The 24,881-nt window shown below is 44.8% G+C and overlaps 2 protein-coding genes across 12 annotated transcripts in view; one reads left to right on the top strand and one right to left on the bottom strand.

The window, feature by feature from the left end:
• Positions 1-7,771, top strand: part of LOC106746198 (calmodulin-binding transcription activator 2) — a 63,695-nt gene extending 55,924 nt beyond the window's left edge. For 4 of the 5 annotated variants that reach the window (XM_014622497.1, XM_014622499.1, XM_014622501.1 and 1 more), the window contains 2 exons: positions 2,803-2,958; positions 4,832-7,771. In XM_014622497.1, the coding sequence (XP_014477983.1) occupies positions 2,803-2,958; positions 4,832-4,970 (295 nt within the window). In that variant the 3' untranslated portion in view covers positions 4,971-7,771. Of the gene's footprint in view, positions 1-2,802; positions 2,959-3,137; positions 3,163-4,831 lie in introns of all 5 variants that reach the window. The other variant, XM_014622498.1, reaches the window with a different exon arrangement.
• Positions 7,772-14,588: 6,817 nt separating this feature from the next.
• The window catches only part of LOC106746194 (serine-rich adhesin for platelets), an 84,533-nt gene continuing 74,240 nt past the window's right edge, over positions 14,589-24,881 (bottom strand). For 6 of the 7 annotated variants that reach the window (XM_014622489.1, XM_014622486.1, XM_014622487.1 and 3 more), the window contains 5 exons: positions 23,578-24,054; positions 21,880-22,041; positions 19,993-20,149; positions 16,671-16,952; positions 14,589-15,976 (listed from right to left, as the gene is read on the bottom strand). In XM_014622489.1, the coding sequence (XP_014477975.1) occupies positions 15,545-15,976; positions 16,671-16,952; positions 19,993-20,149; positions 21,880-22,041; positions 23,578-24,054 (1,510 nt within the window). In that variant the 3' untranslated portion in view covers positions 14,589-15,544. Of the gene's footprint in view, positions 15,977-16,670; positions 16,953-19,992; positions 20,150-21,879; positions 22,061-23,577; positions 24,055-24,881 lie in introns of those variants that run through there. The other variant, XM_014622492.1, reaches the window with a different exon arrangement.

The following is a 24,881-nucleotide window of genomic DNA, read 5'->3' as shown; positions in this document are numbered from 1 at the left end:
GCAAAGTCTGCGTCTTTCATGAATTTGTTTCCGAAGTTTCTCGTGAATATTTTAGTTCACTCGTTTAAGGTGAGGGACAACCTGAAACTGTTTTTTTAGACGGGGACTGAATTTCAGATCGTTCTTCAAGCCGAACAAATGAGCCGAAATGTTCACGAAACGTCGGAAACAAATCCATGAAAGACACTAATTACCCAAATTAAGTATCTTATATGTTATTATTAGGTTGGTGCGTATGAAATGTTAGATTTTTAAGTGAATATATAAAACTGCATATCTTTTTTCAAAAGTTGTTTATTTAATCAAAATATGCTCCATTTGCTTGAATACACTTTTCCAAATGAGATTTTAATGTATAAATGCCTATCTTAAAGAAATTCTGATCTTTGGAATCAATATAATCTGATATGGAATTTTTCTGACTGTCTTCATTTTCATAGTGTTTAGCCCGTAAAAACAGTTCTAAATGTTTAAAAAATGAAAGTCGGTTAGTAAAAAAACATCTGGTGAATAAGCTGCGTGTTGCAAAATTTCATATTTTAACTCATTTAATTTTGCAATCGTTTTGTACGACGTATGCGGCCGAGCGTTGTCGTGGAGAAGTATTGGGCGGTACCCACTTATCCATTTTTTTCACCTTGCCAATTTCAGAAAGGTGTCGCAATATTGTTGTATAGTCGACTTTCATTCTGCTAGCAAGTTCCCTTGTAGATACAGTTGGATTCGTTTCTACCAATGCTTTGAGAACATCATTATTCACAGATGTTTTAGGTCTTCTACGCGGTTCATTTTGTAGGGAAAAATCACCAGACCGAAATTTTTCGAACTAACGCTGCACTTTTCGTTCGTTAACAGTATTCTCCCCAAACGCCTGGTTTATATTGCGTGTAGTTTTTGCAGCATTATTGCTAAGTTTATACTCATATAAAAAAAATTATACGAATATCGGTTGAATTCATATCCGTACAAAATTCAAAATAGATAACAGAAGGGCACACTTTTGAAAAAATCTTTGTTAAAATATGACTCTGGCAATGGACAGTACGACTGTAAAAGAGGTTATGCCAAAAACAAAAGCATAACGAAAGCAGGGAGACAAACGTTCACATGTAAAGAAAATCCGACATTTCATGTGCACCAACCTAATATATTTATTATTATAATTTATATTAAAATTATATCTCTTTGATACAACATATATAATTACATCAATATAATTATACCAATATAATTATATTAGTATAATTTATGTTAATATAGTTAGATCAATATAATTATACTTATATTTACATCTCTGACATGTTTCGTACAAACGCTGGTATTTTTGCATTACTTTCCGCAAAATCTTGACTTCTCTTAGGACTCAGGACACAATGAAAGAAGTAAGGAATAAAAAATTAAATATAAAGAATCATATGAATGAGGAATCTTTAATTTTAATATATATGGACAACCATGCTTCAGTGCACAATAAAGGAATAGAAAAATAAGACTAGGAATACTATCGAGATTCTATTACTTTATAACCTGTATGTTTATAAGCTGAATAGTTAACTGAAAGTTAATCTTCATAATATGCAATGGTGGACAATAAAAGTTGAATAGAAAGTGAAACGTTAAAAAACGTTAAAACGTTTAAGAATGCTTTAAGAATGCTTCAAAGCGTTCTTATACATTTTATTCTCTATATATTCCTCTTTTATTGCATTTTAAGCTACATCTTATTCGTAATATCTTAATGCTATATTTCTCCACGTGTAATTCCTTATTCCTTTCATCGTGTCAGCTCTTACTCGGAAGATTCGTTGAAGAACGGTCTGAGCGCGCTCGTTCGTTCGCCCGCTCGTCTGACCATGACGGTATTATCTACTGGGCGCGATGCATGCCAAGTAGATACGGACGGACGGATACGGACAGACCTCGTCAACGGGTCTTGATACGTGTTCTCCGGATTGCGCGAGCTCAAGGTTGTTAAGTATGACAGATTATTATCTCGCATCGCGGAGACATCGCCAAATTGCTTCGAACTCGGAAAGTTAAATTTCCATCGATATCCCGCCGCTGTACAGAAGGGGAGGAATCGGTTGTCTTAATAAGCGACAATTAATAACGGGGAGCAAGACGTACCATTGTGGGCCGACTTAACGACCTGACTGAATTAGACTGATGTTACCAAAGTTCGACCCGTGTACCTCTCGGGGCAAACTTTTAATTGGCATCGTAAATAATTCGGAAACTTTGCGAACTCGCCCGCCTCCGCCCACGGTGGCCTGAATACAGAATTAAGTTGGCATTAAATTAATACGACTTTCACCGAAGACGGAGACCCCCGGTGGGTCGGCTCGGTTTGGCTGCCTTGCTCCTCGTTCATCGCCGAACTATACACGGTCCGAACTTCCCGGTGTAATGTCTCTGAAATTAGTTACAATCAGCGCGCTGTACGTACATACACGTACGTTATCATCGCGGGATCTTCGCTGGGAATCGCGAACACGGAGCGGGCGAAGGGATCGCGGGCGCGCAGCCAATTCCAGCTGTCATCCGACGACGAAGAGCGAAGGTCGAAATGTAATACCGTTTCGACGAGGGCGCTTTCAATTTTCCGTTTATAGCGTCGTCGCGTGCTGCGTCCCGCTCGCTCGCTCGAAACTTTTTACACGCCGGCAATTATTCCTGCCTTTTCGGCTTGCAACGAAACGCCTCATGAACCGTGTCCTGTGTACGTCACAGGACGTTCCTGTGTAAACCTTTTTCTTTCCGCCAGCCGCTTCTTAATTGTCCGATTGATATTTCTCCTTACAGACAAGCTACGAAGGCGGCCCTGGTGATCCAGAACAACTATCGGAATTACCGCGCGCGGCCAGGCTCGGCCGGCACTCGGCAGCAGACGGTCCATCAGCAGGCGGCCCACCAGGCGGCGCGGAAGATCCAGCAGTTCATGCGCCAGTCCAAGATCAAGTTAGTATCCCCGGGCGCGCGCGTGTACGTGCTGCATTTCCTGTTGCAACGATGTGCACGCACAATTAGTTACGTAGATGAGACATTACTCGTTTAGCACACGAAAGGCTTATACGTACGAAAAGAGAAACGACATGTAAAAGTTCTAAAGTCTCCCTCTTCTGTGTGTACTAATGCAGCTTGTCGTGGGACGATTCACGACCGGTAAGTAACGACCGTAAGCAGTAGTGGGGCGATTGTTTCGGCGAAACAAGTGCTCGTTTATCGTTCCTGTCTCTTCCGCCGGAGGGAATTCGCTCCGTCGCTTCCGCCGTGTTACGTGTCCCCCGACGCACCCTCCTCCCCCCTCCCCTGTTTCACGGCGCACGAATTAACGAGTTACATATGTCTACACGTTATATCCCGGGACCCCGTGTGTTGTGTAACGTGCCTCGGCCGCACGCACTCTGACGGTGCTTCGTGTTTACTGTTTCTGAATGTCTCGTCGGTATATTCAGTGTCTCTTGTACAACGATACCGTGTTAACCGTGTTGCTTAATCTACGTAGAAACCACCGAGTTCCTTGATGATCACCTTGCCGACAGCCCGTGCGTGGATACGTCGTGAGAAAGAGAGAGGGGAGGGAGCGAGCGTGCAATTTATATACGCGCAATGCGAATAATTGCAGAACCGACGCTCGGCGCTTGCACTTTGATCCGCGGCTGCTGCTCCCGGAAGTATCATGGCTTCAAACAATTCGAAATATTCAAACGGCTCCCACGGGAGGAGTCGCCACTAATTTAAATCTAAAGACCGAGTAAAATATATTTTGTCGAACGTTAAATATATCTTATTTTCGTGCGCTCGATTTAATTTCTAACGCATTGAAACTTTCGCGAAGATTTATCAAGCTTGAAATGTTTCCTAGTGCTCTGAAAATATGAATAGGAAGATCTACTGCTTGTCTACTCGCGAAGCGGGATAATGTTCCAAAAGTTTTAACATCGTCGTGCGGAAAGACAGACTTGCTTGAAATTGTTTAGCTCATTTCGTTCCTCTGTTCCTATATAGATAGGAGGAGCAAATTTACCTACCTCCAAAAATGTATTTATCTATGATAAAGGTAAATTCTGATCTAGATCCTGTTACTGAAATATAATTTGGACTTTTATTTTTCGGAAAATAATTTCATTTGGCCATTACTTACTCCCCCCCTATGTTGATAGGTAGGGATTGATAGATGGAAAATAAGCTTGCAACCCTTTTTAATTCATTGTTTCACCTTTTTATTTAATTCATTAAAAATAGTAAAAATTAAAAAATTGAAAAAACAATGATGATGTTGCCAAAAGTTCAAATCGTTCATAACGACCACTCCCGTTATGATATAGTTCACCAGGTGTACGCCAGGTGTCACCCAAGGTAGATGCTGCGACTATTTCCCGGGGAAAACGGTTGGTCGGGAGATCCGGATTTTAGGTTTCTTGAGTTCCTTGAGCCCCAATTACCGTGAAACGGCACTTGGGCCTCATAGATCTCAATATTATCGCAGCCCGGCCCGAAATGGGTTAATATTCACGCGAGGAGAATTCGGGCGCCCAACCGGGAAGCACGATAGATACGATGTAATTAGCTCGCGTTGTTCGCTAGCGGGTTGGCGCAAAGTGTCGATCATCGGGGAACGCTTAGATGCGTTTCAACCACTGTGTCTCATGTGGTCGCCGGTATTATTATATTATTTGCCTGATCACTCGGTGTTATACGTGTGCGTATACACGCACACGCACACACACACAAAGATATACCTATATACATCCAGCTAGACACTCAAACGCGCGAATATGAGATGCGCCGTCTGCGCGTAATCGTATAATGCGTATATTTCTTGAATCAGACTGCAGAACGCCAAGGCCGTCGCAAACGGGAGCGGGAGGCAGCCAGCGGTCACTTCGCGGGTGGCTGCTGTCCCCCAAAGCTCGCCCTCATCTAGCCCAGGGGCCAGCCTAGTAGCCGCCAACCCGGAGGTCACCTAGTCGACTGCCAGTCCAACGGCACGCGGAGCGGCGACGACGGTTCGCTAGTTAAGTAGACGACGACGGTAGCCGCGTGGTGGCCGTGAAATAAGGAGGAGGAGAAGCGCACGGATGCGCTCCGAAAAATCCGAGAAGCCGTCGCGACGCTCTTCCCAGACGGAGGGAGAGTTTCACCTGACCCCGCGACCTCGACGAGGTCGTTGGCGACAGCAGCAGCAGCAGCAACAACTACTACGGGAAAGGGTACCAGACGTACGACACGGATCACACGCTTCGTCTCTGATTTGCGTACCCGGTTGTTGACCTACCTTTTCAAGTCTCTTATCATAGTTTCAACCTTTTGTCCCTTACACACACAAGCACACACGTACACACGACACACCACATACGCTGAGTTAACACTGCTCGTGCACACAGCGCGGATTTCATCTTCGATCGCTCGTTCGTTCCGCTTGTACCTTACTCTACCTACTATTCGCGCGTTTCCGCATCCCGTTGACGCGAGCGATCGATACGAACGAGCATAGTGGGATCAGTGGGACGGATATCTGTCCCATCTGTAGGCTCAGGTCGACGGCGGTGTGCACTCGAGGTGGCTACTTGGGCGAAGATTAGCGATGAAGCGCCAAGTCGATCGACTCGAGGCATGCTTGTAGAATACACACACACAAAACACACATACACACACGGTTTTATCTTCCGCTTTCTACGATATGTACGCGATCGTAAGGTAACACGTAGCGCGCGAGTCACCGCGCGAAAAGCGCGGATCCGCTTTCCCCGGCACGTACGTTATTTCTTCGGTACTTACGTACGACTCTACTTGCGACGCAGCATCGAAGTCGATGAGTCGTTGCTCGCGATACTTCACTCGCATCTTCTCGTGTGCATCGAGCTGAATCGCACAAAAAAAATAAAACGTTGTCGCTTTCGTAGGTAGATAGATAGATTAGGGTAGGTAGGTAGGGTAGGTAAGTAGGCTCGGGTAGCTCGCGGTGGCTTCGTCGCCTGCGAGCGAATTTCCGCAGTTCCGTAGAGATCTCTCTCGTAAACTGAACTACTATTTCTTCGGCACGAGGCTCTTCGTAGGCGTGTTTCTCCTTTGATGACACCGGTCGACGGGTCGTATCTTTTCTCCTTCATTCTTTTCGACGCAAAGAACGCCGAAATTGACCGCGTGTGCGCGCGAGTGCAAACCCGAAAGTGAAGACGAGTCGAACGTCGCACGTTCGCGATTGAAAATCCGCGTGATGAACGACGATGACGGTTCTCGGCCCGTGTTTCGCGGCGAATGACATTCGAGACGCAACGGCGACGTCGGTCGAGGCTTTCTTTGTCCGAGAAATCTCGTTGACTGGTGTCATTGGCATTCTACCGATCGCGCATTGATACACAGTTTTGCCATTTCCCGTGCAGAAGGGTGTATTCGTGTACAACAACTGTGTTACATTTCTTTCTCCGATACGAGTGGCCGGCACTCACTGATTACACGTACACGTACACGTACACCACGTAATTCTCACTTGCATAGGGAACAGCCGATACTTTCCATTCTTCCTTAACGATAAATACGTTCGTCGATTTTCGCTGCCGAGTTCGCCGTATAGTCGGCTCAGACTGCAGCAGCAACAACAACGTCAACGTCTCGGCGCGGTTCTTGTCTCCGGCGGGAGAGAGAGAGTACGAAAGGCGCTTATCTTAAGTTCACGCGCGAATCCGAGCTTGAACGTTTACCGGACGTGTTTCGTACTTTACATTCGCGTGTCAGGGCCCGCCAGGAGAGCCAGCTGACGTCGATTGGCGTCGAGTATAAGGGAGGAACGCGCGCGAATTCGGAGCGAATACGTGAGATCGAAGACTCCGAGAGAGCTGGCGCTGGGTCACGTTTCGCGACGAACGGATCAGGACAGGTCTGGAGAACGACGTGCGAGAAAAGATGAGCGCTCGGCACGAATCGGGATGCGAGATTAGACTTGGTACTTCTCGAGATTAGCTTCTGATTTCCGATCGGTATTATTGTCCACGTCCATTTTTTATATTTTTTACAAGAGGCGTGCATTAGAGATTAAATTTAAGTAACTCGCGTGAGCTGGACGCGCGTTCCTATCGTTCAGCGTGAGAGAAAGTGAGAATGTGAGAGAGAGAGAGAGAGAGAGAGAGAGAGGATGAGAAAAAAAGAGAGGTAGGGAGGGAAAAAGAGGCGAAAAATGAAGGAAAGAGCACCGACCGACTGGTAACGCAGCGTCGTGAATCTATTTGTACATACGTATTTAGGTGCGAAACGTACTTGACGTTCATCACGTAGCGGAAACGGTCTCTTCCATGCGCGGGAATTCGTTTCGTTCGAACGGAAACCGGGAATAGGGAAGATGGGAGGGGCTACATGTCAATCTTTGAGAATTTTAGAGAAAGAGCGAGTAAGAGAGAGCAAAGAGGCGGGGAAAAGAGGGGTGATGAGAACGAGAGTGACGGGAGGCAAAGAGAGAACAGCAGTTTTTACGTGAACGAGGTAGCTACTAGAAGCGAAAGACTGGAGGGACGAGAATCGAGAGCGACGAGAGGAAACAAAAGAGAGGATGAACGACAAAATGAAAAAAAAGAAGCAGAGAGAAATAATAAGAGAAACAGGCCCTTCGTCCAAAGGGCGCAACTTCATCCACGGGCTGTGCTAGTCACAGTATAATCAACTTCGTAGAGTTACTTCTAGAACGTAAGGCTAGTCGATTACACATTGTTACAAAAAACTACCTACCGTTTCTCTCTCCGATAGGGGATTTTTTTAAAGGTTCTCTAGCGTAAAAGAAAAAAAAAAAAGAAGAAGAAGAAGGTAATTTAGCGGTTAATTAAGGGCGTAGTTGATTGTGGACGCGCGCGATCTCGCGCGATCGCGCGAAGGCGGCGGCAAGCCGCGGTTGTCCCGCGTTCAAGTTCTGATCGGGGGAGGACAAACGTCTATTGTGATAAATTAATGGTGATCCAAGAAAGTATTTCCGCGCAATGAGACATGGGGAAACTAATGAAGGAGAAAGAAAAAGAGAGGGGGGGGAGAAAGGGGCGAGAAAGAGACGAAATGAGGAGAGCAGGGAAAGAGGAAATTACGTCTCCGACATGGGGAGGCGGAAAGACGGACAGACGGACGGACAGATAGATAGGTAGATAGATAGATAGATAGATAGACGGATACAAATCCAAGCTAATGGTGAGTTGAGATTATGCCGTGTGGAATCTGCCTTGGAGGGGCGAAGGTCGAGGGACTTATATGCGGACATCGCGCGATGGCGCGATGTTACGAACGAACTCGCTGATTTGCCGGGTTACTTCGAGAAACGGAGATTCACCCCGTATCGACCACCTTTCCCCTCCAGGATAGTTTTCGCAGAGACAGCAGGTTGTGTGAAAGAGAAGAAAAGAGAGACTGGACGTGAGAGAGAGAGAGAGAGAGAGAGAGAGTGAGAGAGAGAGACTTGGAAGCGAGGTAAAAGCGGAGCGCGAGGTGGTGGGATATTACTACAATATATTGTACACACGAGTCAATTCCAACGAGCATTTTCAATGCCATTATAAGCTTAAAGAGTTATTAGTTATTAAAGACGAGATACGCGCGGGATGGATTAGAGGTGGAGAAGAGAGGAGGAGGAGGTGGTGGGAGAGAAGAAGAAAGAGAAGAGTAAAGTGGAGGAGGAGGAGGGGGAGTAAAACAAATTCTTACACTCTTTTAATCATTGTTAATTAATTAAATAATCACGATCCTATCGAATACTTCAAATGAGTAAATAATAATTATTATATACACAAAACTATTATTATATTCATATTTTTGCTTATTACATATTTAAGAATCTAATTAAACGAGGGCTAGCGATTAATAAACGTAGCGGGAGGAAGAAGGGTACGGTGACGATGCGACCGATGTAAAGCGAGGTCTTGCGTTAAAGGGGAGTAAACTTTCATCAACCGGTCGGGCTTGTAAGACGCTCGCGATCGTGCGTGGCAATCCGGCCTCGAATTTCGCATACGAAGGGAAAGCAAAAATTTCTGACGACACGGCGTGCGCGCGCGCGGTCTCGGCGTAGGGCGGGAGGTACGCTGTCGCTTTTCCCGGGGTTACAGGAGGTCAAGTTGAATACAAGTATTTTTCACCCGCAGAACGGCGGACAGAGAACGACCCGACACCGCGCGGACCGATGTTACGCCGTTGTTCCGTGTAATCGCACGATTTCACCACGTACGCGCGGCCACAAGCTAGGCGAGGGATATTTGTGCACGAAGAGTGAAAAGGTCGGGGGTAGCGGAAAGTAGAAACTGACGGAGAGAGAGAGGGGAAGAGAGGGCGGAAGGAAGGGGAGGAGGAGGCAGGCCGCTGAAAAAAATAATCTTACTTAAAAAGACATCGCTAGGGTAGGCGCTTCGAGGATACATAAACTTTAAAAAGTCATTTAATACAAATTATTCTCAAAATATAAAAGAAGTTTAATAAGTAAAAGGAGAAGAGATTTTTAAATCTACGTAAGAAAGCCAAGAAGTCAAAGACGACTAGATGATAGGAGCCGCATGGCCTAACTGCTGCCACTTTAATTAATTAAATAATTAATTATAACTTTATTATACAATTATAACCTCGATAACACGTACACACAGATGGGAAATGGAGAAAGAGAAAAAAAAGAGAAACCTGTTATATACACACGCGGAATACGTACAGACACACAGAGAGAGACACACACGTACACTCTAAGTCATACCACTTTTCAAACTACTCTCTAGATGCAGAGACGAATCAGTAGGGTATATAATAGCGGACTATTAAGCAAGAGATAAAACTGAAAAAAATGAAAAAAAAAAGAACAGAACTAACTTCTCTCCTAAATCCGGGAACGATTGAGATTCGCGCTAAGAAGAAGAAGAAGAAAATAGAGATTAAAATATTTCCAATTGTCCAGTCTCCAGAATCGCACGAGACACGCGCGCGTAAGAGAGAGAGATCGCGCGAGGTGTCCCGTGGTTCTCGTAGTCGCGAGCCCGCCCGGGTTATTACAACCTTTCGCCGCCGTTTCGCCCCGACCGCGTTTCGAGGATCGCGCCCCTCGTGTGCCCACGGGGGACGAGCGAGTCTGATGCCGCGGGCCGGAAGTACGTTTCGTCGTATTGCGGGACGAGATATCGCGGCTTCGAATGCGCGGCGTGAAAGAGCGTGAAACGTAAGCGCAAAACACACGCACGCGCGCGGTCGTCGGAGCGGAACGGCTCCGCCGCGGCTCGAACGTCGTTCCGGCTCTATATATCTCGCAGAAACCTTTCCGTATATTTTTTACAAAATAAAGAGAAGAAGGAGGAGACGACGACGACGATGAGGAGGACGAGAGGGCGAAGAGAAGAAGACGAGGAATCGGAAGAAGCGCGAAAGTTCGCCGGCACGGTATCACCCGGAGCTTTCGTCGCGTGTCTCTCTCGTACGCGGTCCGCGCGCGGGGGCGCACGATTCTCGCGGGCGCGCGATCGCGCGAACACGCGACGCCTGGCGCGTCGCGCGCGTCACGATGTCGAAAGGGTCGAAACGATCGGATCGGTGCCTATCACGTTTGTACAGACACGGATACGACATGTACACACACACAAACACACGGAAGGAGGAAGGAAGACAGACAGAGACAGATGTAGATGCATTGACACGGAGTCACACGATCACAGAGAGAGAGAGAGAGAGAGAGACGTCACAAAGCCACGGGAACACAGAGAGATACAGAATTACAAAGANATTACAAAGACGGGAGGTTAAGGGGGGGGGGGGGAAGATGGAATGGGCGGTCTATATAATGGACAATTATATAGAACGGGTCTATAGACTCGTGGTGGAGCAGCTATATGGACGTACACATGTTCACGGAGTTACACGGAGAGAGATGCTAAATGACGCGATCACGAGAAATCACACAGAGACAAGCAATACAGGGATCACGGAAATTCGAAGCACACATAAAAATACACACACACATACACACAGACAGTGTTCCTTCGTCGCGACGGTCACTTTGTACCTGCTTGCTGCCTGCCTGGTCCGTGCTACACACGACGCTACTACTAGTCTCGCGTGGCGGCGTTCACACCTACCCCACAGACCCACAGACACACATAGGACACACAGACATTTCGCCTTTAAACTCCGCTCGACGATAATAACGTCCAAAGCATATCGCGCGTACTTTCGTTGTGATAAAATCGGACACCTCGGCGGCGGCCCCTCGCGCCGTCGCGAGGATCATTTCTCCGCTTCGCGGACGCGTGTCGGTAATAATATACGCTAATGATTTTTGCCATTTATCGTTCGGTCCCGTCGCCGGTTTCTTCGCGGATGGGAGGGAGAGCGCGATTCTCCCGCGAAAAGAGAGAACGTTCATGATAATGATGATGATGGTTTCGACGGCTATTTCGACATCAATCCGCTCTCGACGTTTCCGCGTTCCAGAATTCAGCCCGGCCCCGTGGGGATCTCGATCCCCCTTTCTCGTTACTAACGTAATCGCCTGGCCGGCGGACATCCTCGCCAGTGGACGGCAGAGGGTGGGTAGAAATCCTCTCGAGGGGGATCGAGATCGGTCGCCGGGATGGCTTTTAGAACAAGGGCGGCGTGTTAGATGCGGCACGTACGCTCTAGATTTTAGTGGAAACGAATAAACGGTAAAGGCTCCATCTCTTGTAATATTTTTATTATCGCAAGCGTAATATTATAAATATATAAATATATATATGACTAAATTATATATATTAAATAAAGGGATTACGCGCGCGCCACTGTTTATTATTTATTGACTAACGTTCGACTAATATTGTAAATAATAACGAAAATATTTTATCTATATTTCCGATCCGGGGGCGCCGGGCGGGGGCGGCNCCCTCGCGGCGGCCAATACGGCCGCCGTCTCGCCCGCCCCTCTATTGTTACACCATTTCATCATTGCATTTAATAAATTATATATTTATTGACTCACTCACCTTTTCACTTACCCTGACCTGACGGATCTCGTGCTTTCCTCACCTTCCTCCTCAAAAATCCCAACGCCTCTTCGAGACGCATAGTATCCTTCTTTTTCTTTACATGACTTATAAGAAGCTGAAAGAGAGGGAAATTGTTTCTTTTCACGATTAGAAATTCCGTAAGTTATAAGGAATGATTACACGCACCTGTCGACACCTTCTCGCTGAAGCATCTCGTCAGGATATCAAATATCTTCTCGTTGAACTGTAATTGATCGGCGCCCGGCAATCACTTCGTTCAGCAATAATTGACAGACTCCGATTGATCCGGAAACGAAACGGTTGTTACGGTTTGACCCGACGTGCCAGGTGTAGAGTCGTCTAACCGGACTTGAACACGGGGGAGTAATACGATTATGCAAGTTGGGGAATATCCGAGCAAATAATGATCTTAGAATACGGCGGTTGCCCGCGGTGCTTCTATTGATGCCGGAGATACCGAACTTCCAGTTCCGACTGCTCATCAGGCGGAGTGCCGAACTAGGATTTCACGAACTTCTCTAAGTTTAACAATCGTATTCACGTTGCGCAGGGGATGCAGCCGTCCTCCGCGTTTCTCGTTTTATCGTTATTATCTCTTGCCTGTCGCGCATATCGTTGCGCGTAGGAGATCTCTCGACGGGCTTTGCCGACGCGAGGAACTGTGACGAAGAAAAATCTACACTCGTCGTCTTCCTTCCGCAACAGTTTATTTAAAGCATACAAACGGTACAAACTTTACTTGCGTTGTCACTTTGAGTACAAATTAAATTAAATCGCTCGGATATATCGTGCGCGCACGAGAAAGAGAGAAAGAAAAAGAGGGAAGGGGGGAGAGGGGGAGATAACGGGAGACGAGATGAATGCGTCCAGGTGGCTGAGGAGGATGAAAAGACAAACACGGCCGTATATTTCGTTCGAAGCTGCCAAGCGGAGAATCGACCGGCGTCCAAGATCTCTTTCGGGAATTCCGGCCGCTCGCTGCGCGAGCGAGCGGCGCGATTCACGCGTCGTTTATGCGTTCTTGTTACGAATACGATCGCTGTCCTGTATTTTCGGGTGATCTTCTTATTCCTTTCTATCTTGCATCCATTCGGATATTCCATTCGTCGTGTGTCGCGCGTCGTGCACCGAGTATACGAGCCCGATGTTCGTCGAAATGACGCGCGTCTAACGATCGCGGCAAGCCGCGGGAGAAGTGAGGGCGGATCTCTGAACGTATCGCCGAATCTCGAAGCGTCGAGATCGGCCTACCTGAGGATACCTGTCATACCGAAGGAAGCAGTGTCCTTCCTTGTCTTTTTGTCAATTTTCTTTACCTCGTGACGATTAACGGGAAGTCTGGAGGGGGAAGAACGTTTGAGAGAGAAGGTAAGTGAAAAGTTTTCGAAATTCGAGTTCGAAATCATTCGCGCGGTAGATCCAACACTGCGTGAGAGAAATATTAGCGGGAAGTAAGCGGCGAGCTTTTTGTTAGTGTCGTTCGGTTAATTGTCGATGAATAAAAAAAAACGCTAAATTCCGGATTTTGCGTGAATCAATCGCGCCGACCGCCGATTATTCACCGGCCCGATAAGAAATGAATAGTGGTTAATTGCTGTTTCCACGACGATAGATTTTTCATGCGGTCAAATGGAACGACACGTGGCCCGTCGCGAAGCGACGAGGATTACTCCCGTGTTTTTATTCTACCGGATGTACCAGCGCGATAAATCTGTTATGTCATCAGGCGGCGATGAAGAGAAAAAAGAGAGAGAGAGAGAGAGAGAGAGAGAGAGAGAGAGAGCGAATAAGGGGGAATTACGTCGAACTTGGCGAGCGAAGATTCGCCAGAGGATTTTCCGACGGAGGAGAATTTCATCAAAAGAGGCAACTGTGTTAATATTCTAATGAAACGAGCGGTAAACGCGACGTCCCGTTCGTCGACGGAATCGCCCTCGCGGAAGTGTTTTGATCAAAACTCGCTGATTTGGAGAATCCTCCGTTTCACGACATGTGCGAGGTGTTTCATAACACGTGGTCATAATTTCAGAAATGAATTCACGGCATAAAAATAATATAAAAAATTCGCATAAACATTAGTCCTATATCTGATTTTGTTTCCGAGTTAGAGACGTTTTCGTGTTTCATTAATTTTCGTTACAAGCTAGCATAGCGTCTTCACACATTTCTGTCTTTAAAGGAAGTGCCCACAGTGGCCGCTTTTGAACTTGAAGACAAGCTTCTTAATGTCTTACCACTGATCTTCTGATACGTTCGAATTTGCAACCACTTCGATATGATGATGGAGTGCATCAACGTTATCTATTGTTGTATCATAAATTATAGATTTTAAGTACCCACGCGTAAAAATTCGGTGGATTTAATTCCGGTGACTTAACAAAGTTAACAAGTCTGACCAAGAAGTAGTAAAATATTTGTAATTCGAAAACAAAGATGTGACAAATATTTATATGAACTTTGTGTGTTGTTGTTGTACCCCGGATTCATTTCTGAAATTATGCCCACATGTTATGAAACACTCTTTATATTTATATTGAGCTAGAAACATTTTTAACTGTAGCTTCTTCGCAAGAATTTTATAATTTTCCTGTGGAGACATCGAAATCTTTTTTAACGTTTTAATCACACTTTTTCTATTTTTTTCTATTTTCCATTCTTATCCGTTGAGGGGATAGTGCTTGGAGTCGTTCCAACGACATCCAACTGCGTTAAATATTAGTCTTCGCGTGTTTTGGACTGTAAAATAAAAAAGTGAGAGTATTCAAAGTCATTGAGACTCAGCTTCAGGTGTGCTCGCTCGAGTTTGAGTCGTCGGTCTGATTTTTCACCGAGTATCCAAGAGCGTCAAACGTTACCCGGAGTTGTAACTCGACTTTTATCTCACTTTATTGATTGCGTTTACACGGCAACACCGGCTAATCCGGTTTAACAATAGTTTAGTAACAACCATAGTTATAATTTGTGTTTATCCCTCATTAGATGTAAACAAAGATAGAACACTTTAGCGCTGATAGCTTGTTCCCCGAACACACCTTAAACCGGATTAGCATTGTTGCATAAACGCAGTCATTAACATTCAATTAATAAACGCGAGCGTCCGTTTCGCGGTCGCTCCGATCGCACATGGCCAATCATAAGAAGGTTGCAACACTTTTCTTCTAACATGAATTTCACAGCGCATCTCGTATACGAAGAAAATATTGTAATGAAAATTATCGCAAAATCTTATAATGTTCAACTATACTTGCTAGATTATAACTGAAATTATGATGTGTGCTGTAATCTTTAGTGATGTCTTTCATTGGACATATCACTAAAGATCACAACAAATATCACAATTTCATTCATAATTCCAAGGTCCAGTATTATAAAATTTTGTGGTAATTTTTACTACAATATCTTCCCCGTGTATCCAATAGGAAAATGTATCTCCTGAGAAAAACAAATTTCCCCGTTTGGGCACGGGATGCGTTCCGAAACTTATAAAGAAGAAAAAGTGTTACAACCTTTTTCGTGACTGATCATAATACACATCGCGCGCGAGAATGCGAACGACGAGCTCAGAATACTTGGACCCGGTGATTCTCGCGGTCGCAGACGACGATGTTGCCGGTGGAGGTGACGGCGACGCCCTCGAGACCCTTGAACTCGCCGTCGCCGCTGCCCCAACAGCCGAAGGACTTGAGGAAGGCGCCCTCCGGGCTGAAGATCTGTATGCGGTTGTTACCGGAGTCGGCGACGACGATGTAGCCTTGGTCGTCCACAGCAACGCCCCGCGGGAACTTGAACTGGCCGTCCTCCGAGCCCTCCGAGCCGAAAGAGGTCAGCACGCGGCCGTTCACGTCGAATATCTGCACGCGGTGGTTGTTGCCGTCGCTGACGATCACCCGGTTCGTGTTGCTCACCGCGATGTAATGCGGGTGCTCTAATTGGCCGCGTCCGCTACCGCAGGAGCCGAACTTGCCCACGAACGTGCCGTCCGATTGAAATACCTGCGAGCGGTGTCCCGAGCGGTTTAGCCAGCGGTCGCCGGACCCGAAGGGCGGGGGAGCTTTTAACGATCGCGCGCGCGCGCGCGGCATCGGTAATTAAATAGTGAAATTATTAGGCAGGAGGAATTCCGGGGAATTCTACGGTCGATGACGTTGACACGCGAGAATAAGGCACACACAAGGACGTAAGTGATAAGACTTAGAGCCAGTTTCACAACCTTCGATTAACTTAATCGAATGATTAAATGTCAACTGTGATTGATTATTCCGGGCTAATTCTGCTTAAAGACAAATGCGATCGGTCAATTCCAATGGAATAATCAGCCGATTGAGTTAATCGGAAGTTGTGAAACTGGCCCTTAAGCAGTAAGAAAATCGGCCAATCACTTGATAAATTATCCTTCTTACGATCGAAGAATAATAGACTGTGATTGGTCAATTTACTCACTACTTACGTTTTCCCGAGCGCCATGGAACGATTGCGTCTGTTTCACCTCTGAAACGTTCATTTCTAAAGGAGACGCGGAAAAAAAACCGAAATTAAATCACCCTTTCTCTTTCCTTTTTTTTCACGGTGAAGAGACAGTTCGAGGAATCTCAGTACGGAATCAAATCGAGCGGCAAATCTCGACGCTCAGCCTTTTCCGCGAGAGGGCCGAGCGCTTCGACTTCTGCCGATTGGACGACAGCCTACCTGTACGCGATGGTTCTCCTTGTCGCACACGTAGATAAAACCGAGGGCGTCGGTGGTGATGCCCCAGGGATAATTGAAGCGACCGTCGGCGGTGCCCTGCGAGCCGAAAGCCCTGAGGAAACGACCGGACGGGTCGAGCACCTGGATCCTGTGGTTGTAACGGTCCGCGATGATGTACTGGCCGATCCGGTTTACGGCCACCCCGGCGAGGCAGTCGAATTCACCCTCACCGCTCCCGTACGTTCCGAACTCCTTCATGAAGTTCCCATTACCGTCGAATACCTGCGGGGGCAGAGGGGGCGCCCGGTTACATGCGGAGCGAGCGAGGTCGTTTACATCGATCGCGCGATATTAAAATCGGTCGACCGCAATAACAAGGAGTTTTCTTCCCACCCCGACGAGCCCAGCGTGCAACGAGACCGGCTTATTTACGATCGTCGATACCACGCGCGCGCTAGCCCCCGAAGCGCGAAGCCATCACCCTGGTGTCTCCGCTTTACACGCGCACCGGGGTTAACTATTATCGCTTCGAACGATCCCCGGCTGATTTATCGAGGCGTGCCTCGTTAGCGATAGCCGCCACATAGACCGAGAAGCGTCGAACTTGAGTAATATTCGGCAATATCTCGCTACCGAGGGGTATCACTGGAGCTTTCGGGGGGGCTTCCGCTCTCTTAAATCGAATCAGTGTCACTGATTGAATTAGTGATACAGTACTCATAATCAGTGAGTACTCATTTATTTTTATTGGAACATCTCCACTCAGCTCTTTTGTCTTATACTTAATTGAATTTGGCCAGTGGAAGATTCACTGCAAATCGTTGTTGTGCGTCCCCGGAGATATATATATATATATATATATATATNATATATATATATATATATATATATATATATATATACGTGCTTTTGAAGATATGTCGTATTTGGCGTAGTTCGTACGGTAGCAGATTTAAGAGCCATAAGTTTCAAGTTCTATCAGGACAAGCGTGTTTTCCAAGTACGATAAAAATTAAATCAATTAAACATAACTAAGAATATTTCAGACAACAATATTGACAAAATCTTAAAAATATGACTAAAATAATAGAAGAATAACTAGAAGAGGTAATAAATAATATCTATTTTCATTGTTCCTACAGTTAGATTTTCCAGATAAACAGTCACCACTATTAACACTTTGCCGTCCGGGGACACCACGTTGGTGGCCTGCGAAAACTATCGCGCAAAGGCCGGCAACACCACGTTGGTGTCGTGCGCAAAACTATCACGCAAAGGCCGGTGACAGCACTGTGGTGCTGTTTGTGTTCTGATAGTGTACTGTTGGTGTTCTGTTTATGTTCTGTTTAAGTAACAATAAGTTACAGACATCATGATTCGATCGACGGACTTTCCGGTTAGCTAAAGCAACACCAGCTAATACATATTTCCGAAACCGACAAACGAAAACGAAAAAAGTGCCAGGTATGTTCCAAAAACAAAAAAAGGACAACAAATTTAATGTGTAAGTCTTGTGGAGTCGCGTTACACCTCGGAGATTGTTTTGCTTCATATCATCTAAAAGAGAAATACTAAGAACCCAAACAAATATTAATAAATAAATAAATATATAATACAAAAAAATGTTACATTTATTTACATATTTCCTCGAAATTTCATAAAAATTGCGGGACGGAATTGAAAACTAATGAGAACTGACGATTTATGATCTCCCGAAAACGTCAAAAAATTGCCGGCGCCAAATAAAAAAATCCTGATGAAACGTGCGGACGGCAAAGTGTTAATAAACTATTGCAGCGAAATTTTAATGTTTTACAGTGCTCTACTTATAATTATGATCATCAGTGACTGTTTCTTAATGATAAAATATTGATCGCACTTTGGAGAACATTCGCCTGGAAGACGCCTGGTAAATTACAAATTGTGCACGTTGTTAAATTAATTTTCGCGCGATTTTCCCCGAGCTTCTGCACGATAATCGTTAGGAGAATTGCCTGTACTTTGCGAGTTTAAGTTAAACAAGAATTAATAATTAATTAGTTAATCAGTGTTTCGAAAACGCTGTTAGCGGTGCGGCCGTGGGGGGTTACACTGTGCGCGCCGTTAAAAGTTTTCAAGTTCGTTCGGTTGTTCTAACAGATTCGGTTCTGTTATATGCGAGGAAAATGAAGGTTCTCAGATATTCGCTCAAATGCGGCCCGGTGAAAGGAGTTGGTGAGACGCGAATGTATGCGCATGTAAAAATCTAGATTAAGATTTTTCCAATCTGGATATTAAACGCGACTAGAAAAAAATGAGGTGCGTTTGTGCCAAGAAAATGAGCAATATCGCCACTTGAAGATCAAAAACATGAAAAGAAACAGAAGAAGAAACGTATCTAAGAAGAAATATAATATTAGACGTGAAGAAGAAATATAATTCGATGCCTTTAGTCTTATTTATTTCTATAATATGTATTTTAAATTTAAATATTTTTCCGTTTAACTGTGGCTTCAAAGAGCAAGAGTTTTCTATATTAAAAAAGCACTACGTAATATTGCAGAGTGATCAATATAGCCTCAGGAAATAGTAGCGAATAGTATTGGTATCGACAAAGTGTTGGCAATATGTAATATTGCATACTTTTTGCACTTCAACTGTAGAAAAATACTGCTAAAGCCACAAAAATGATTTGTTCGTCTTTTGGCACGTGAGTCATATAATTTGTAAAAAATGATATCAGAGATTTGGAGAAGATTTCGAGAAGATCTCCTTCACGAAAACGTTCGACCTCACGTGGCAAAACGAATAAAAAACGCCATTTTTTATATAGAAAGAGAAGTTGTATGGCACCCGGCTTATTCTCTAGGACCGGTATTCATAGTCATATCTTATACTTAAAACTGTCTTAAATATAAGATCTGACTATAAATATTTATACTTTGCCCCATGCCTCAGATTTTTATCTGTTTCGAATATTGCAACACCATATAACCAACATATATTTTAAAAGAATAGAGGATGTTCGAAAATTTATCGATGACTGTTGATTCAAAACTACCGAATTTTTATCGCGATGAAATTTGATATCTGCCCGATAGACGGTGTGAGATCCTCGGTACTAATGAAAGTTATTTCGATAATTAAAACTGCATATCTTCTCATTGATCATATCTGAGAACCTTCATTTCAATTAGACGCTACAGACGCTGATCAATTATCGCGGGATAACGTTACGTTGTTCCATACTTGGCAATTTCTATCGTTCTACTCGGCATCGCACTCAGATAGAAACTCCGGTTCAGCGAGATCGACTGGTAGAGACCTCGCCAAGCGGACTTACTTGAACACGATGATTCGAACTGTCGGCTACGACGATGGAGTTGTCCGGGCCGACCGCGAGGCCTCTCGGCCAAGTAAAGCATCCGGCTTCGCTCCCCCGCATCCCGAACTTAAACAGCTGCCGCCGCTTCAGCAGGTAATGACTCCTCCGACCATTGCTGAAACCGATTAACGAGGCGGTCAATAAACCTCATTACGCAAATTTCCAATCTTTCTCCCGGCGGTTGTATAAGGTGTTTACTGTCTGGAAAGATCTGGAAAACCTGGAATTCTCAGGGAATGTGTTTATGGTTGGAAAAATAGTACTATATAAATCATAGACACGAATTTGGCATTCTGTGTATACATACTTTTAAGATTGTTTTTAATTTCTTGTTTAATATTTAAATATTAGCACTTCTTTTATATTTATAATAGATTTTTTTTCTATATCTACATATATAATTTAAATGTTTAATTATAATATTCTCTCATTTAGAACATATTGATTTTACGACTAATCCGATATTCAGTATTGAGGACAACGATTTCGTATTAAGTGCGATTTTATTTAAGATAGATATTTATTTTCATAGTTTTATAAAAATTAAATTTTGTACCGGTTATGTATTATATAATTTTTTGTCTGTAACTTTTGAAAATAGAATTCGAAAATTTTCGCAATTTAGTCATTGAAACATGAGCGATTCTTAATTTTACTTTATGATTCATAAACTTTTACAAATGGAAAATATAACGGACTTCGCACAATAAATATATATTCACCTGCAAGATATATTTAAAAATACTTTCATTTTTTCTTAAATTTTTAGCAAATTGCCTGGAAAATCAAGGAATTCTCAGGGAATTTTTTTTCGTGGGTTCAGGCATCTTATTGTAGATCTCCTCCGAGGGTCGAGGGTGCTTAAGCTCCTTGCAGTCTCACGCAACTAATCGCGCCAGTCGAGCGTTATCGCGGGATAAGACCGTATCGTTATCAGTCATCCGGTGAAACCCGCCAACATCTTTCTTATCGAGTTAAGAGAAGTTCATTTTGCGTTCGCGGCCGGCCGGCTCAAACTCGGATATACTGGAGGCTCTGTGTCTTCATTGGGCGCCGCTGTTCTTAAACGAATGTTTTCGGTAAATCCACTTTTCAGGAGGGACGATGCTCGGACGGCGGGAAGCAGCGCGGTAGATCTCGGAGAGTTACGGCTGCTCCGAGAAGAGACGGAAGAGAAGGAGGAGGAGTCGCGCGCAGCGGCGGATAACGAGGATAAAGTGTTTTGATCGCGATGGCCGCATCCACACAAGGGGGGCTTCTCCGCGGCTTTCGAGTGCACTCTGCCATATTTACAGAGTCATACGTTCTTCCTAACGAGTAGCGCGCCGCGTCTTCGCTCTATAAAGTACGAAACTTAAGTTTCCTCCCGCCGGTAATTTGGTCCGGTATTGGAGGAGAAAATCTTCGCTTCCGAGGAAACTCTCCTCGAGGAAACGTCGTCCGTGAGAGCTGGCGAAACTTCGCGTCTCATGCCCGACGGTTTCTCGGCAGGTCAATCGGAGATAAGACGCTTCTCTCGCGGTATCGCGGAGAAAAATCTTCGATGCTAATCAGGAGAACGAGACATCACGCTCGCGAAAATTGTTCTTTCCTGGGAAAAAGGGGAGAACAGAGGTCACGAACGAGCGTCATGAGTTTTCTCGACCAATTTGAGCCCCGGAGAGCGAAAGGTTTCGCCCGTGAAACCCGCGCGCGCCTCCGAAAAATGTTGCGCGACGTCATGTTATCAAAAGGGCAGAGGTTGTATTTCCTGTGAAATTACACTCACGTTGTTTTCTCGTGTTGCTCGGAAGCTCGAGCTTCCGCGCGTGCAATGAAACACAATGCGACGTAACGAAGACTCACCTAGTGGAGGAACCTGCTGCCGCGGGTATAACGGGAGCTGCTGTAGGGGACGTGGGGGAGCCTGACGGGTTTTTTTGGTCGTCATCAGAAGATTCGAAGGACGTTTGGCCGGTATGCCTGAGAGGTAAGCCCAACGACAGCCTCCTTGAGGCCGAGCTGGTGCTGTGGACATTGTGTCATCCTACCGTTAATAGCTTTCGCACGATTGTCCTAACCCTTATCCGGAGAAGCCATGTTTGTAACGCAGTTGAACTAAGTTGTAAGAGTGAAAATCTTTCTTGAAAATATTTAGAGCATAACAGCGGGCAAAACCATTTAGATACATTGAAATTGGAAATGCAATCCAATGAGAGAACTTCTTTTTTTACTAATTTGCTCTCGTAAGACTCTGGTGCGCTTTGAAATTGATTGCGTCTAAACTGTTTTGCTCCATATTATACATTAATTTTTACGACCTTTTCTTTTTATAAACATAATGTTAAAATTAATAGTCATTAAACTTCAGATAGACAAAAAGGCGTGCAAAATTTCAGATAGGAACCATTCAACAATTACGATACGCAAAATTTGGGTATCGTTTTATCTAGTCCTGATTAGTGAAAGTTATGTTTTTAAAAGAATAAATATTAAAACATTAACATTTTGATCATTAACACATTAAAACTATGTCAAAACTTGAAAATTTTCACCAATTTTCACCAAATTTAACCAAATGTGTCACCAACGCAAACAAAATGAATAACCACGCGCATTCATATTTATATTTTTACTAAACACAGATGCGTGCTACGCGCGCTCTATTTAGCTAATTATTATTACAATATAATATTATTATTATTATTAGCTAATTATTATTAAATCAGTTTAAGTCTATCGATAATTATTAAGAGAATGATAAAAGTGTTAATGATAACAATAGAAATTTATTCGAGAAAAACTACACACACATATATATATATATATATATGTATAAACTTTGTTTTTTTTCTTCTATATTTTATATCAATATTGAAAACGTAACATGTATATATTAAAAACCACTAATAAGATCATCAATTTGTTATCCATTTTAACTAAACATTCATTTTTTATATGACGTTCCTTTTCATCCTGCCATCACAGATCGTCACGCAACGCTAAATAGACTCCCTTCGCTCGTGGTGTGACGTAATTGTTTGATGAATTGTCGAATTAAACAAGAAATAATCATATCACGACTTCAGATACAACAAACCAAAACATAATATGAATTTCATTTAACATACAAAAGAAGTGACTTCGTTCGCCCAGATAAGGGTTAATCGTCGGTCACGCATAAGACTGAATCCGTCTCTCCTTCTGTCTTGGTCGCGCGTGGAACGACGGGCCAATGCAATGACGCTTTGTGCCATGTTCCTGTCGTGTCGAACGCGTGCGTCGACGCGATGTGTAATAAATTTCTGACGCCGATAATACCGACGTCGATGCCGGCGTGCGTATAATGTCCCGAGCTATTATGCATACGGCACGATTAAAGCTTATTACCGCCGTGTACAATTGCGTGGCGCATTATTTGCAATTTGACTCGCGATTGCTGCTCATTACACGTAAAACGGACAATTAATTGATATACACCCCGCACGCGTACGTCATATCCACGTCCGTGAATCCAAACGCGTCGGCCAGCGTGTTTATTATTACCGTGATGGAAGCTCTCACCTGGACGAGGGTATCGTGGAGGACGAGGAGGGCGGTTCTTTGTCCTTGGTGGTGCGGTTGCCGTATTTGTTCTTCAGGTACCTCGCCCACGAGCTCAAGGCCGCGCCGTCCTTTTCGGTACCCGGACGATCGCGTTCCGGGCTCGGTTCGCGCGACTTCAGCGCGTGGGTGCTGCGGCTGCGTGCCAGCTCGGAGCCTGCACCGTACTTGGCCGCCAGGTAGGCGTTCGGCGACTGGGTGGTCGGCGACGGCGGCTCCTCGTCGAGGTCGAGGTCGTCGCCGCCGAAGTTGTGCGAGCTCCGGGAACGCGCCAGACGCTGCCGGCGCTCCTTCAGCGCGGCGTAGCGCGATCTCGTCGACAACGGCGAGTCCATGTCCACCTCCGCGTCTCTCTCGCGTTCCCGTTCGCGGTCTCGTTCACGCTCCCGCTCGCGGGACGCCATCATCGCCGCCTGACTCCTGCTCTTGTTGAGGAACCTGGAACACAATTGAGACGAGATGTGGTCAGTTAGTTGTGTTTTCCTCACCGACTGCGCTAATACTGCGACACGACGGAGTTGCTTTGCTCTTGCGAAGATACTTTCCGAAGTAGCGTCAAGGAACTTCGAAACTTCTCGCTTGCCGTGAGAATGATAGTGTGGTACAGCTTGTGGCGGATATCGAAATGAATAACTAACGCTGACAGTAACATCTCGAGTCGAAATCTTTGTCCTACATTTAGTTCTACTAACTCCTCAAAGATCTTCTAATTTGACGCTATAAATATCTGGCAGCAACCAGAGTACAAAGACAATAAATCAAAATTGCGAATAAACTTAATCCTTCACGAAGGATAAGCAAAGAAATGCAAAAACCAAGGGATATGGTTTGGAATTAATCTGCGCACGATTTCGATCGATAACAGCCGGAGCCGTAAAAGTTAATGTCTACATCCTTCATTTTTTACAGGATACAATCAAGATGTCCTTTTGCAATGTCATAGACGTTTCAGAGGCCGTTTTTCATTTACTTTCGCGAGAGCAATACAATTCCACACAATATGCGCGTCTAAGGCGACAGTTACATCGGCAAGGGACAGAATTGCTACTAGCTGTAACAGAATGATCAAGCAATAAAAAAATGATTGATAGTAAAAGGGCGTTTTATCTCACCCAGCGTCTTGCAATTTCTGCGTCCTACATTCCTTTGCCCCGTGTAACTGCCGGATAACACCCCCAGACAGCGCAATGTCCAAAATCGGGACATAAGAAGTCTGGACGTAAGACGTCTCAAAGACATCGTGCTGTCTGGAACGTGAATTGTCC

This window comes from Dinoponera quadriceps, unplaced genomic scaffold (genome assembly GCF_001313825.1).
Source record: "Dinoponera quadriceps isolate SergipeBrazil2010 unplaced genomic scaffold, ASM131382v1 scaffold566, whole genome shotgun sequence".
Lineage (NCBI taxonomy): Eukaryota > Metazoa > Arthropoda > Insecta > Hymenoptera > Formicidae > Dinoponera > Dinoponera quadriceps.
The sequence above is the reverse complement of the archived record's forward strand: the minus strand, read 5'-3'. Positions and strand labels throughout refer to the sequence as shown.